The sequence below is a fragment of the Huiozyma naganishii genome, chromosome 11 (genome assembly GCF_000348985.1).
Source record: "Huiozyma naganishii CBS 8797 chromosome 11, complete genome".
Lineage (NCBI taxonomy): Eukaryota > Fungi > Ascomycota > Saccharomycetes > Saccharomycetales > Saccharomycetaceae > Huiozyma > Huiozyma naganishii.
The window spans coordinates 309147-323165 of record NC_035932.1 but is presented as its reverse complement, the minus strand read 5'-3'; the positions used below and the strand labels follow the sequence as shown (position 1 = coordinate 323165).

General features: G+C 46.7%; 8 protein-coding genes and 1 non-coding gene across 9 annotated transcripts; 6 read left to right on the top strand and 3 right to left on the bottom strand.

Annotated features, from left to right (window-relative positions):
- Positions 1-508: 508 nt before the first annotated feature.
- GAL1 (galactokinase) lies at positions 509-2059 on the bottom strand (the record flags this gene model as incomplete). Its single annotated transcript, XM_022610468.1, has 1 exon — positions 509-2059. The coding sequence occupies one exon, from the start codon at positions 2057-2059 to the stop codon at positions 509-511; it is 1551 nt and encodes a 516-aa protein (XP_022466761.1).
- Positions 2060-4132: 2073 nt separating this feature from the next.
- Positions 4133-5230, top strand: GAL7 (UDP-glucose:hexose-1-phosphate uridylyltransferase; the record flags this gene model as incomplete). Its single annotated transcript, XM_022610467.1, has 1 exon — positions 4133-5230. One exon carries the CDS (start codon positions 4133-4135, stop codon positions 5228-5230), a length of 1098 nt encoding a protein of 365 aa, XP_022466760.1.
- Positions 5231-5884: 654 nt separating this feature from the next.
- Positions 5885-5966, top strand: KNAG0Ktrna7S. The gene has a single exon. It is a non-coding gene; the product is annotated as a tRNA-Ser (tRNA).
- A 181-nt stretch (positions 5967-6147) lies between these two features.
- On the top strand, positions 6148-7455 carry RPT2 (proteasome regulatory particle base subunit RPT2; the record flags this gene model as incomplete). The annotated part of the gene is made up of 1 exon (XM_022610466.1): positions 6148-7455. One exon carries the CDS (start codon positions 6148-6150, stop codon positions 7453-7455), a length of 1308 nt encoding a protein of 435 aa, XP_022466759.1.
- Positions 7456-8084: 629 nt separating this feature from the next.
- On the top strand, positions 8085-8894 carry PTC1 (type 2C protein phosphatase PTC1; the record flags this gene model as incomplete). Its single annotated transcript, XM_022610465.1, has 1 exon — positions 8085-8894. One exon carries the CDS (start codon positions 8085-8087, stop codon positions 8892-8894), a length of 810 nt encoding a protein of 269 aa, XP_022466758.1.
- A 302-nt stretch (positions 8895-9196) lies between these two features.
- MED2 (Med2p) lies at positions 9197-10372 on the bottom strand (the record flags this gene model as incomplete). The annotated part of the gene is made up of 1 exon (XM_022610464.1): positions 9197-10372. The coding sequence occupies one exon, from the start codon at positions 10370-10372 to the stop codon at positions 9197-9199; it is 1176 nt and encodes a 391-aa protein (XP_022466757.1).
- Positions 10373-10555: 183 nt separating this feature from the next.
- ECM15 (Ecm15p) lies at positions 10556-10879 on the top strand (the record flags this gene model as incomplete). The annotated part of the gene is made up of 1 exon (XM_022610462.1): positions 10556-10879. One exon carries the CDS (start codon positions 10556-10558, stop codon positions 10877-10879), a length of 324 nt encoding a protein of 107 aa, XP_022466756.1.
- A 733-nt stretch (positions 10880-11612) lies between these two features.
- On the bottom strand, positions 11613-12830 carry RMD1 (Rmd1p; the record flags this gene model as incomplete). The annotated part of the gene is made up of 1 exon (XM_022610461.1): positions 11613-12830. The coding sequence occupies one exon, from the start codon at positions 12828-12830 to the stop codon at positions 11613-11615; it is 1218 nt and encodes a 405-aa protein (XP_022466755.1).
- Positions 12831-13170: 340 nt separating this feature from the next.
- On the top strand, positions 13171-13890 carry NHP10 (Nhp10p; the record flags this gene model as incomplete). Its single annotated transcript, XM_022610460.1, has 1 exon — positions 13171-13890. One exon carries the CDS (start codon positions 13171-13173, stop codon positions 13888-13890), a length of 720 nt encoding a protein of 239 aa, XP_022466754.1.
- Positions 13891-14019: the final 129 nt, after the last annotated feature.

Genomic DNA, 14019 nt, shown 5'->3' with positions numbered 1-14019 from the left:
AACCGGATCTTCCTCGAAGGAACTGGAGGCTATCGCATTTTTCTGTTATATATACTCATCTCATCGCTGAAATTTTTCACTTCATTTTTTTTTTTTTTTGTCGTCGGCGATTAAAAAAACAGATAAGAATTGTGCCCTTGTCAGGACAAGCCGTATCCATGACACAAAAGATTTGTTCCCAAAAGAGAATGGATCTGGACATTTGGCAGGGTCTCTGAAAAAGGGCGAAGGACATTTGTCTGTACAAAAAAGGACGTAGACTGGGGATACCTGATAACAGATTGGTACGACACCACAGTGCAGAAAAGGTAGCAAAAGAAGGCTCTCAGCACCTGGAGAAGACAAACTATTTGTCAAAGGTTATTGTAAGAATCGTACAGTACATTGATTATATGATTATACACCTAAATCACGCTATATCGTAAAGGAAAGTGCACAGTGATCGAATACAAAAAAATCGTCAAAATCGTCAAAACATTTTATAAAGAGAGGCTTGAGGATGAGCTTCTCACAAAGTGCATACACAGGAACCTAGTGCTGGCTTGGAAACAATGATGGCCTCCTTTAGTTCTTCGTCTGTAATCTTTGGGTATTTGACTTTGTAGTATTGGTCGATCAATGCCTTCTTGACCTGGTCCACCTTTTCGATTGGAACCAAGTGGACCGTACAGCCACCCCAACCGGCACCAGTTAGACGTGAACCGGCAGACCCGTTGTTCAAGGCGATCTGACAAAGACTGTCGATCTCGGAACAGGAACAGTTGTACAGCTTGTCGCATGATTCCTGGGACTCGTTCATCAAATTACCAAACTCACGGAAGAAGTCTTCATCCTTGGTAAACGAAGAGCCGGTCATAACCTTCAAAGCCTTCAAGACTCTCAAAGCTTCCGCATAAACGTGCTTGGATCTCTGGTATAATTTCAAAGTGTCAAATCTGACTGGGAATGAAGTCAAGTATTCCTTGGTGAATTCCTCGCTGGAAATACCCAGAGCAGAGGCAGCGTCGTCAACAGTGTAACCACTTTTCTTGGCACCGAAGGTTTCTTCGACCAGTTCCAACATCTTGGTCAAACGTTCGATACCAGAAGTGATCTCGCCGTTCCAAGGTTCCGCGACATTCATGTACTTTGCATAGTATGCATTCACAAAGTCTCTCAAGTTACCCTTGTTCAAATTGGATGGGCCGTCATGCTTCAAGACAACACCATATTTCTTGGCCAAGATGTTGGCGGCGGCAACAACCTCAACGACTCTCAGATTGTAGTTGGTTGGAGCGGTCTCTTGCTTGTTGGAAACTACCAAAGTGTTAGCGATGACGAAGGTAACCTCAGTGTTTTTCAAATTTGGGAATTTGAATGGTGTAGCCTTCAATTCCGGCTTGAATTCAACGTACAACGCGTGGTCCTCTTCACCACAAACAGAGGCGGCTTGGTCCATACCACCGTTGTTAACACCGACCAAATGCTCGGCAACAACTGTTATTTTCGTCAAGTCGTTCTTGGACACTTCGTAAGAGTCGCCCATATTTACTCTGATGACAGCCAAAGCGACGGCACAAATGAAGGCAGCAGAGGAGGAAAGACCGGAACCAGTTGGGACATTACCTTGACAGTAAACTTGTAGACCCTTAACAGGGGCCTTGGCAAACTTTTCTGGTGCAATTTTCTTCAAGTATTCAACAGCAACATGTAGACCACACTTGAAGTAGTTAGACCAGTCGGAGATCGTTGGGTCGATGGTGACGTAAGACCCATCCAATGGTAGGTCAAACTTTCTCTCGCTAAATCTAGAGTCCGCATTGGCCAAAGTAATAGAAGGCTTTTTGTCATCCAAAGCCTTAACAGCCAACAACATGTCGACGTCAATAGCCAAAGGTAAAACAGAGAAATCGGCATAGTCAATATGTTCACCGATCAAATTCACTCTACCTGGAGATCTGGCAACAAAGTCAGGTTTTGTACCAAAGGCCTTTTCGAACCCTTTGATGATGACAGGGCATTTAGCAGCCAATGATTTTGGCAATTTGTCGGAATTGCAAGGATATACAGGAACTGACATTATTAGTTGGAAGGTTTTTTGATAATATTTGTTGTAGCGAGTTGAGATGGATTTCTATCAACAAACAGTTTGATGGGCTCTTTTTACACAAGAAGACGGAAAGGAATAAAAAGGGCAGTTCGGACTATCGGTAAGAGCAGACCACCTCGCTTTTTATATCTTACAAAACCAAACTTATTGCGGAGAGGGCATGTCCTTTGCTTACTCTGTTGCAGCACTGTCGAGGGAAAGCGTACATCTTCGGATGTGTATGCTCCATGGGAGAAACCTTAGCAAACTGCACTCTTCTCCGTTCCTATGTGGCATGATATGTGGGGTGAGCAAGGTGGGGGGAGGAGGGGCTCTGTGCGAGACACTTGTGCACGGAGCACTGTGTTCCGGACGCATGAAACTCTTTTTCCCACTTTTTAACGTCTCTTCTCGAGGAAAGAAGGGCCGACGAAGTCCTGGCAACGGGACAGGACACTCTGCTGTTCCGGAGCGCTATGTGCCGACGTATTGGCGTCGCAGAAAGATCTGTTCGGGGACCCCCACACTCCATGTCGGGGCGGAGTACCCCGGACACAATACTGCCGAATTAGAAGCACTTTCCAGATGGCTATTGCCTTAGTTAAGAACGGGGTTCCAGGGGTAAGGGAGAAGCAAGATGGGCTGTATTGCAAGGAGGGTATATCTTTCGAGCCATATTACAAGTGGTATGGAAGCGAAACCAACAGATGTGCGTATCTATGTACGCTGTATGGGGGCAAGGTGTGCAATTGAAGCTTCGAGCAGCGCGTTCTCTTTTCCGTTCTGCACCTTTCGCAACTGCAAAGAGAGCCCCACATTGTAGCACATCTTGACTACTTCCATTTCACTCTCTTTGACCCTTGCCCACGCTCCCTTATCAGTATGTGACGCGAAATATTAATGGCGTTTCTACGTTTAGCCGTCTGTTTTCCCCGAGGAGCATTCTGCCTGACATACTGCTGAACTCTCTGCATCCTTATGTGGAAATATCTAATGTCTTAATGACAGATAAGCCACTCAATGAGGCATCAAATACGTATGATGGACTTATCGTGTCCACCGTCCCAAACAGGTTGCTCTTAACGGGACTAGTAGGGTCCCAGTAGCCGTTCTTGTAAGCTCAGTTCTATTAAAAAGTACATAAAGATTATCTCGACAACTTCTTCCATGAAAACTTTTCCTATAGAACAGCTGGGATAAGCATGTTCTGATTCCACATTTCAACACATTCCCCGCTTCTTGAAACTCATTGTATCGTAATGGGGAAGGTGGGGCAGTGCGGGGCAGTGCGGGGCAAATACGTTTATGAGACAGTTTTTTGTCAGTTCTCTAAAATCGGTAATGTATCAAGTTTTACAGCGTTTTGTAGGTTCCTCATGACATTATAGTGAACATAGCAAGTGCACTTCTTGTGCTTAGAAGAAAATTCCGTATCCGTACTTCTCTATTTCGAAGCTTGGGTTGACGGTCACAAGTAGTTTTCTATGTTCCTCAAGGCATCATCATGTGGTTTGCCGTTTTCCAGGTATCAGAATTAAGGCAATAAACTGCACTTGTTTCATTTTCCACCAGCGAGATTTCAATCACTCAAGTTTTTAATGGCCTCACGATTAGGCAAGTTTCTGGTTTTTTCCCTTGAAGGATGAGCACTCTTCAACATGCAGTATTTCGATATTGCTAATTCACGCTTGCACAATATTTCACTCACAATATGGGCCAGGGAATTATCCTCTCCACTCCGTTATACCTGTTTCCTTCACGGAAAGAGGGCTTCCATATTCGGGAAACAGTTTTCCGAAGAGAGGGGAAAAATAATTTTGACATTCGGACAACACTCGTCCGTAGCATGGGAGACTAATATCAGAGTGTTCCAAACCGCAGACGCACTTCTTAATAAGTTGCACCAGTGACTTGAGTCTTGAGTAATATTTAAAGGCGGCACTTCCATGATGACTTTAAAGATGGTCCCACTTGATACTTCCCTTTCGTTTTGGTTAGAGTATAAGAAACCACTTAACAAATTAAGGAAAAACAACTAAAACTACAAAGAAAATACATATCAGAATGACTACTGGTGCATTTGATTTTACCGACCATTCTCACAGACGTTACAATCCGTTGACGGACTCATGGGTTCTGGTCTCCCCACATAGAGCAAAAAGGCCTTGGTTGGGTCAGCAAGAGGCTCCTTTCAAACCGGACATTCCTGAGTACGACGAGAAGTGCTTTCTTTGTCCCGGTAATGACAGGGCAACAGGGGGTAAAAACCCAAAATACGAGTCTACTTATATCTTTCAAAACGACTATGCCGCCGTTAAAACTGATCAGCCAAGTTTGAAAGAGACTGGTGACAAAGATTCCCTAAAGAACAGGCTGTTCAAGGTTCAATCCGTTAGAGGTAACTGTTTCGTCATTTGTTTCAGTCCTAAGCACAATGTTACCTTGCCACTTATGTCCAAAGATGATTTGGTGAAAGTTGTCGGTGCGTGGCAAAAACTGTATACCGATTTGTCTAAGCAGGCAATTGAAGAGCACAAGCCATTCAAGTATTTGCAGATTTTCGAGAACAAGGGTACCGCTATGGGTTGCTCCAACTTGCATCCTCATGGGCAAGCGTGGTGTTTGGAAACCGTTCCAAGCGAAGTGTCTAGAGAGTTCAAGTCCTTCGATAAATACAAGGCAGCAAACCACACAGATTTGCTAGCAGACTACGTTGAACTGGAAATGCAGGAAAAAACCAGAACCGTGTTTGAAAACGATACGTTTTTGGTCGTTGTCCCCTACTGGGCTGTTTGGCCATTTGAGACCATGGTTGTTGCGAAAACAAAGATTCCAAACATCACTTCGTTGAATGAGGCTCAAAAAAGAGACTTGGCAAGTGCGCTGAAGATTTTGACCACGAAATATGACAATCTCTTTGAAACCAGCTTCCCATACTCTATGGGTATCCACCAAGCTCCATTAAATGCAACCAAGGAGGAGCTGGATCACAGTTGGTTACATTTGCATTTCTATCCACCATTGTTGAGATCGGCTACTGTTCGGAAATTTTTGGTGGGTTTTGAATTGCTTGGAGAACCACAAAGAGATTTGACTGCTGAACAGGCCGCTGAAAGACTAAGAAAATTGGATGGTGAAATACATTACACTGCCAATTTGTAGATGCCGAACAAGTACCGGTCCCAGCCTGATTTTATACATCAACCATACATATGAAACTAATGTCATTTTTCTAAGAGTATATATTACAGTATTCGTCTCTGTGTTCTTTTTGCTACAGCAATCCTGTAGTTCTCGAGCGAGTCGATGATGTACTCCAGCTTGTAGCCCACTCAATACCAGGGCAATTTTTACTACAGCGATGCCTTAAATCCAGGGATGGGCCAGTGTTTGGAGCAACCTCCTGGTATGGAGTCGCCAGTGTCTGACTCTCTGCAAACACCCATGGAAATAACTCAAAAGCAAATGCCTTACTCTGCTCCCTCCGTTTACCCAAACTATAGTCCTCTGTAGAATTTTCAAGTCCAAATGGTATGATGCACGCAGTCCTCGGTTTTGTTTCTCATTTGACTTTCAACCCTTGTACTGAGTCACCGCAGCAACGTTCGCAAGAGGTTTATATGCATAAGCCCTTCGTGGGTACTTAAAGACAGTGCATTGACCCTGTTCGATCATTCTATACTTGTAAAAATATGTTTTTGCTTGTTTTTGGCACCTGTGATCCAACAAGCCCACCTTTTATAGCTGCATCCCGTGACATTCCCCTTCAAATTTAGATAAATAGGGGTATGTACCAAAATTTCAATTTTCCAATTGGGCAATTTGGCCGAGTGGTTAAGGCGTAAGATTAGAAATCTTTTGGGCTCTGCCCGCGCAGGTTCGAATCCTGCAGTTGTCGTTTTTTTTCTTGTTTTTTTGGGGAATTTTATTGTTTTTTTGGTTTAAACAAAGAGCAGAGAGAGTCGAAAAGTGGCAAAACTATTGAAACCTTGAACGGATTGGGAAGAGTGTTGTTGTTGATACAGGAGGTCGACCGCTTATTTTACCTCAACACCCTACTTAATTTAATAGGAATAAAGATGGGACAAGGTGCCTCGTCAGGACAGGACAAGAAGAAGAAGAGCTCTCAAAAACCCAAGTATGAGCCTCCAGTGCAATCCAAATTTGGGAGGAAGAAGAGGAAGCACGGACCAGCCACGGCTGAGAAGCTGCCCAAAGTATACCCAAACATCCGTTGTAAGTTGAAACTTTTGAGGATGGAGCGGATCAAGGACCATCTGTTGCTGGAGGAAGAGTTTGTGACAAACTCTGAGATACTGAAACCGCTAGAGAAGAAACAGGAGGAGGAGAAGAAGCAATTGGAAGAAATCAGGGGCAACCCGTTGAGTATTGGTACTTTGGAGGAGATTATTGACGACGATCATGCCATTGTGACGAGTCCCACCATGCCAGATTACTACGTGTCCATCTTATCCTTCGTCGATAAAGAACTGTTGGAACCCGGCTGTTCAGTTCTACTCCATAATAAGACCATGTCCGTTGTCGGTGTATTACAGGACGATGCGGATCCAATGGTGTCTGTTATGAAGATGGACAAGTCTCCAACTGAGTCCTACAGTGACATCGGTGGGTTGGAGTCTCAAATCCAAGAAATTAAAGAGTCTGTGGAACTACCTCTGACGCACCCTGAACTGTACGAGGAGATGGGTATTAAGCCACCAAAGGGTGTGATTCTGTATGGTGCACCAGGTACTGGTAAAACTCTCTTGGCGAAGGCCGTTGCAAATCAAACATCGGCGACTTTCTTGAGGATCGTCGGGTCAGAACTGATTCAAAAGTATCTAGGTGACGGTCCCAGACTTTGTAGGCAGATCTTCAAAGTTGCTGGTGACAACGCCCCCAGTATTGTGTTCATAGACGAAATTGATGCTATTGGTACGAAGAGATACGACTCGAATAGTGGTGGTGAAAGGGAAATCCAGAGGACTATGTTGGAGTTGCTAAACCAGCTGGACGGGTTCGACGACAGGGGTGATGTGAAGGTCATCATGGCTACGAACAAGATTGAGACTCTGGACCCAGCGTTGATCAGACCGGGCAGAATCGACCGTAAGATCCTTTTTGAGAGTCCGGACCTGGCCACGAAGAAGAAGATCCTAGGGATCCACACTTCGAAGATGAACCTGAGCGCGGACGTGGACCTCGAGAAACTTGTAACGAGCAAAGACGACCTCTCGGGGGCCGACATCCAGGCCGTGTGTACGGAGGCCGGGCTGCTTGCGCTCAGAGAGAGAAGAATGCAAGTGACCGCGGAAGACTTCAAGCAGGCCAAGGAGCGTGTGATGAAGAACAAAGTGGAGGAGAACCTGGAAGGCCTGTACCTATGATATCAAACCCTTGATGATGTGCACGTATATAAAGTACACGCACGTACGTTCGTTAGTCAACCCGGTTCTGTCCCGCCATCTTCCTGTCCCAGAAACAGCTTCGGCCGAACCGTTCGGCCGAATTTGTCTTCGGATCACGTGACGCGGAAAACCTCAAAAAAGAAAGAAATAATTTGAAATAAAAATAACAATTTTGGTGTTCGGTTCAAAACTGGGTGAAGTCTTGACGGTTTGAGTCTGAACAGTCTACTCAGTTTGAGAAGACTGTCACTGTTGGGATTCTGTCGTTGTTTTGTACGGAAGTTGTCTTTTTCCCTTTTTCCCTTTTTATTGTTTTCAATATCTATATTTATATAGATAGGTTTCCGGTCGAGGGCAGAAAGTTAAGTTTAGTGCCGTTTGTTTGATCAGTTTCTTACATAAGGGGGAATAGTTGAGTTCAGAGTTCAGCAGGCAGTTTCAGGATTGTGTGTTAGAAAGACGCTTGTTGCAAAAAGGTTTTCTATTATTATTTCTTGGCGTTTGGGGCAGTAATGAGAGGTTCTACGGATGAGTGTTCTCAGAGTGGCAGGAGCCGCAGTGTGTCGTCTGTGCGGCAGTTGACACCGACGTCGTCGGCGGCTTCTGAGATGTCGATCGAGGCTACGTACAGCGTTGGTGTAGCGGAAAACAAGAATTCAAAGTTTCGACGGTCGATGGAGGATGTGCACACGTACGTGAAGAATTTCGCATCGCGGCTTGACTGGGGGTATTTCGCCGTTTTCGATGGACATGCAGGTATACAGGCTTCGAAGTGGTGTGGGTCGCACCTGCACACTGTGGTGGAGAAGACGCTGCTGGAGGATGAGACTCGCGACGTAAGAGATGTGCTGAATGACTCGTTTGTCCTCATAGATAAGGAGATCAACTCTCAGTTGCAGGGGAGCAGTGGTTGCACCGCGGCCGTGTGTGTTCTTCGCTGGGAACTCCCGGATGATATACCGGCAGACCAGGTGGAGTTGGGTCAGCACAAAAGGAAACTGTACACGGGGAATGTCGGCGACTCACGAATAGTATTATTCCGCAACGGGAACAGTATACGGCTGACGTACGACCACAAGGCGTCCGACATTCTTGAGATGCAAAGGGTCGAAAAGGCCGGCGGGCTTATAATGAAGAGCCGAGTGAATGGGATGCTGGCCGTAACAAGGTCACTCGGGGACAAGTTTTTCGACAGCCTCGTCATTGGGAACCCATTCACGACGAGCGTAGAGATAACCAATGAGGATGCATTTTTGATACTCGCATGCGACGGACTCTGGGATGTCATAGACGACCAGGAGGCCTGTGAGCTGATCAAGGATTATACGGACCCGAACGAAGCAGCGAAGAATCTTGTGCGGTGCGCACTAGAGCGAGGGACAACAGATAACGTCACCGTCATGGTTGTTTTCCTTTGAAGGCAATCAACGAGGGGACAGAGGAATTTTTTCAGCTGGGCCAAGAGACATATTTACGACACCCAACGGAGGATGATGGCATATAAAGTTGCCATACAGACACGTAGAGGGAGAGTCACAAAGAAACTTTTGGACGATACCTGAAAGGAGAAACATAGTATCCTGCTAAACACAATAACATTTGCATAACTTATATATCAACGTACCTTTTTTCTACCCACGCCACCCACGCCCCTCCAATGGGCGTCCCATCTTGACCTTACCACGCTCTCTGTCTTCAAGAAACGCAGAGTCAATCGTTTTCATATATTGAATATGTCAGTGGTATCGTTAGGGTTAGCGTTCCAGTCAATATTCAAATCGTTGAAGTCATTAAGTGTCAAGTAGTCATCTCCATTGTCTTGTAGAGGGTCCATTGATGAAGGGTCCAATGCATTAGTATCGCCGTTACTGTCCTTCATCTTGTCATTATTGTTATTAGTATTATTAATATTGTTCGTGTTGCTGTCGTTGATGGTATCGTTATTATTATTCCCCTCAAAACTGTTGCCCAAGTTTCTCGACTCAGCGTTGGCCTCGCCGCTGTTCGCGTTATTGCCCATAGGTGGTGTTTCCAACGAGCTGGCCCCAAACTTTGGGTTATCAAGCTCAGCAAACAGAGACATGTCCATCGAATCGAGGTCATTAAACATTGTATTCTGAGGCTCTCTCGCCGCGGGCTGTTTATTCTGCGGCAGTTCTGAGTTTGTGTTATCGTTGTTGTTCTTGTTGTTAAGCTCGGATGGGTTAGTTTCCAGTAAGAAATCCGCCGTATTGTCGCTGATATTGGAGGGGTTGTTTTTGGAGTTGTCCGCGTCTCGTTTGCTTTCCTGTTTGTAGTTGTCCGATGTCTGGGTGCTCGTCATGTCCGTGTTGCTGGGTCCAGAGAGGTCGATGGGTCCTCCAACGTCTCCAAAAGTCGACAGCAGACTTGTCGGGTCCGAGTTGTCGAAGTCCATCTTCAACTCTCCCATGAGGTCCAAGTCTGTACTGGACTGCGTGAACCCTGCACTCTCGTCCTTTTTGTTCGAACGTTCTTGTTCCTCCTTCCGCATTCTTTCCAGCTCCTGTTGTTCCTGTTCCAGCTGGTGTTGTTGTTGTTGCTGCTGTTCCAACTTCAATTCCCGCTTCTTCCTTGCCTCCTCTTCGGCGGTGATTTGCGCCTCCCGCTCCCTCTGTTTCACCCTTTCCAGCTCTTTCTCCTTGGATACGGCGTCAAATTTCTCCACAAACCTCACAGCGTTGAGTAACGTAACGTCTACTTCGTCGAGTATCCCATGGAACGAGTGGATTTTCTCCGAGAGCACCTTCTGGTGATCCTGCGTGAACCCGTTAACCGTGTCCAGCTGTATCGTCTTTAGCTGCTGTTGCACGAGCATCTCACTTGACAGTCTGAGTATATCATCAAAGCAGCGTGTTAGCTTGTTCTGTTCCGTCATTCTCTCAGTCACAGCGTCCACGGTCCACAATTCACCGTCTCAACAGTATAAGAAGTGAGGTTGTCATCATCGATGGACTCTCTTCAAATTTGTTCAAATTTAAATATTAAAAGCAACAGCAACAATAACAATAGCAATAACAATAGCAGCAACACCAAGCCGTCCCTAACCGCTTACTCCCCAATGCCAAAGATATACTGTTTAGCAGATGTGTGTATGGTCCCCCTTGGGACCGGCTCGCCCAGCGTCTCTGACTTCGTTGCCCTTGTCGAGAACAAGATTCGTCAATCGCACTTGAAGAGCACGCTGCACAGTGCCGGGACGACGATCGAGGGTCCCTGGGACGAGGTGATGACTCTGATTGGTGAGCTGCACGAGTTTGCACATGCAAACGGGTACGAGAGGGTGCACGCAGATGTGCGTATCGGTACCAGGACGGACAAGCATCAGACCGCGAACGACAAAGTCATCACTCTGAATGAGAAGATCGCCAAGCTGAACCAGTAAACGCCCGTGCGTGAGCTGTGTCTGTGTAGAGAGACTGTAAGGCGATGGTCATCGCCTCTTTGTATACTGTTTATGTATGCTAATTTGCTGTATATGCTTTAAACTGTCGATGAGACAATTGTGGTTGAAGACCACAACTCAAGGTACATAATCCCATACATTGTGTAAGTACCGGACAGCTCCCTGGAACAGTCGATCATAAGTCGGTTCCATCTGGAGCTAGTCTAACTGTTGAGACTCACGTTTTACGCCTTGACTTTAAGTTGCCAGGTGTGGTGTCTGCTAATGTTTGATGATCTACCAAGACTTCTTCATATAGTTACAACACGCACAGACATAGTTAGTCTTGGATTATCCCTCCCTTGCATTGATTGAATGCATTTCTTTCATTATACGTGAACTGTAATGATATCCCTCTCTCTATATATATATAACCTGTGCTTAAAATTCTATCCATGCCATAAACCCGACGGCATGTTTATTCAGAGAGCAGCAAACGTTTGAAGACTCCACAGCAAAGAGGTATCACAATCTGCCACAGGCAAGAAGCATAGGAGGGCGGAGCGGCCCTTTCTCTCTCTCTTTCACTGATAGCACAATCTGGTCAATATACACTGCTCTTGTCGATTCATGCCCACAGCCAGGACACATGCAGTGGTATACACCGCTTGTACGAGTGACACGATTACCCTGTGTTTTCCTAAATCTTCTCAAGACAACGACGGCCGCCTTTTCAACGGTTGGCTATTATGTCGGAGAAGACGTTGACTAGTGAAATCACCACCTCGACTCCCACTAGGATGATCACTATGAACTCCAGGTATTCCTCGTGTGAGTGGCCCAGTTGTTCCTTCAACATCTGTAACAAATCTGAGATGACCTCCAGCCGCTGATTCAGCAGCGCAACCCGCTGGTTGATCTCGAGGTACCCTCTTGTGGCCTGGTAGATGGGCTCCAGTTGTGGTTCGGACCACATAATCTCTGGAGAGTCCAGCACAGACCCGTGCAGGTTGATGTTGATCCGCAAGATGAACAGCTCACCAATACTCTTCATAATCTCCTCTTTTGTCATGGACACTTTCCCGCTGAGCGCGATCTCTTGCGGGATATCTTGCGTGTCTTCTATCGTGTTGTCTACGAGCTCCTCGAAGAACGAGATCTTGACACTCTGTGCAATTGCATGTGCTATCGATAGCTTTACCATGTAGTTGGACCCGTCTCGCAACGTAATGAAATCGTTGTAGATCCTCGGTTGGTACGACTGCGTCACGTAGTAGTTAAACTCCTCGACCTGGACATCCTCGTCCGCGAGCTTCTCCTTCTCAAATCTGTCTATATCGCTTAAAAACGCCTTCTCCTCGCGCTCTGTAAACCCCCACATGACCACAACACCGTATTCGAACACGAAGAGGTCTGGCTGTTTATCGCTTACGTTGATCTCTCCGCCCTCCGCATCGAGCCGGATCACATCCTCATGCTCAAACCGCTTGTCCCCGCGCCAATCCGTGTACATGAAGGGCGTGTATAAACACTCGTCAAACAGCCGCGCGTGCGTGTGGTGCACCTTCTTGGAATCTTTGAACCATCGTATCAGCTCCCGCATATTGTAACTACTCGCCGTGCAGTACGCGGTACAACGCGGTAGGAGATGCCTGTGCGCCTTGCCCAGCTTCTCCGCATCCCTCCTCGCAGGCTTGTCCAAAATCCTGTCCACTTGAGAGTACACGTCCCGATCAACTGGCGTGAGTGTGGATGCACCGCCGCCAGTACGAGTACCAGTATCACTACTATTGCCCCGCTGGAAGGGTTCTTCGGGCAGCAATTTCAGTTTCTGCGCAGTCCGCGACGTCCTCTGCGGGCCCACATTCCTCCCGGGTACGTATCTATCCGTCTTCGCACTGGAGGTATCCCCCACGAGCGGCACCCGCTCGTTCTCCGCTGCACGGGCCATCTGTTCCCTTTTTGCACTGTTTCTCGACGCTCCGAGGGCGTATCGACGTCGAATAAACGGCCGTCTCGTCGTCACCAATTGCCCACCTGTAGCACCAAACAAGTAAAACGTCACTGGGTCGCTGTGTCGCTTTTTAACGGTCTTGTTGTGTCTCTTGTGTCAACTGTCTCTGCGTCTCGAGTTTCAAAAATATCGAATTTGCAAAAATTCATTATTTTGAACAGTTCACTGTGATACTGTTCAAAACAATTCGTAACGGTTCGAACTCGTCGTCGGTGCCGTTTATCCTCACGAGATACTCGATCCTGTGTGCTCTTTTCCTGTAACTGAATCTGAGGCAATGAGCGGTGACAATTGGCACTCGAAGATTGAGGAATTGAAGGAGAAGAACGAGGTGCTCGGGCTGACTCTGCAGCGGTCGAGGCACTCTGTGAAGCGGCTGAAGCTGGAGTACGCCGTGCTACTGGAGCGGTTGGAGCAACGGGTAGCAATAAACCCGGAACTGAAGGCGGATCAGCCGCTGCCCACTCTGGAGGACTTCAAGGATGAGCTTCTGGCGAGACCGTTCAAAAGGACGAAGACGAAGAGGCAGAAGGCGAAGGAGAGGGACCCAAATTTGCCCAAGCGGCCCACTAACGCGTACCTGTTGTACTGCGAGATGAACAAGGACAAGATCAGGGAAAACGGTTCGCTCGACGTCACGAAGGATTTGACTGAGGGATGGAAGGGCCTCTCTGAGGAACAGAGGGCGCCGTACTACAAACTGTACAACGAGGACAGGGAACGATATCACTTGGAGATGGAGCAGTACGCCAAAAGCTTGGGAACAACACAGGGGGGCCACTCTACGAACGGAGAGGGCAGCACCCCGGTGAAAGTCAAGCAAGAGAAGCTGACGGATGGACAGGGCGAAGACGACGATGACGATGACGATGACGAAGAAGATGATGATGATGATGATGAAGAAGAGGAAGAAGAAGACGACGATGATGATGAAGATGACGACCAGACAAACATAATGTCTGGACCCGTTAGTTCAGATGAAAAGGATACGTCGTGAAACTGTTTTGGTAGGGTGGGTAAATGTCTACCCGGGCGGTCAATGTAGAATATCATGTACTATACTGCAACAATAATATCCTGACTGCGCGCATTTACGTTGTTGATATATCTTGACGATATGTATTGT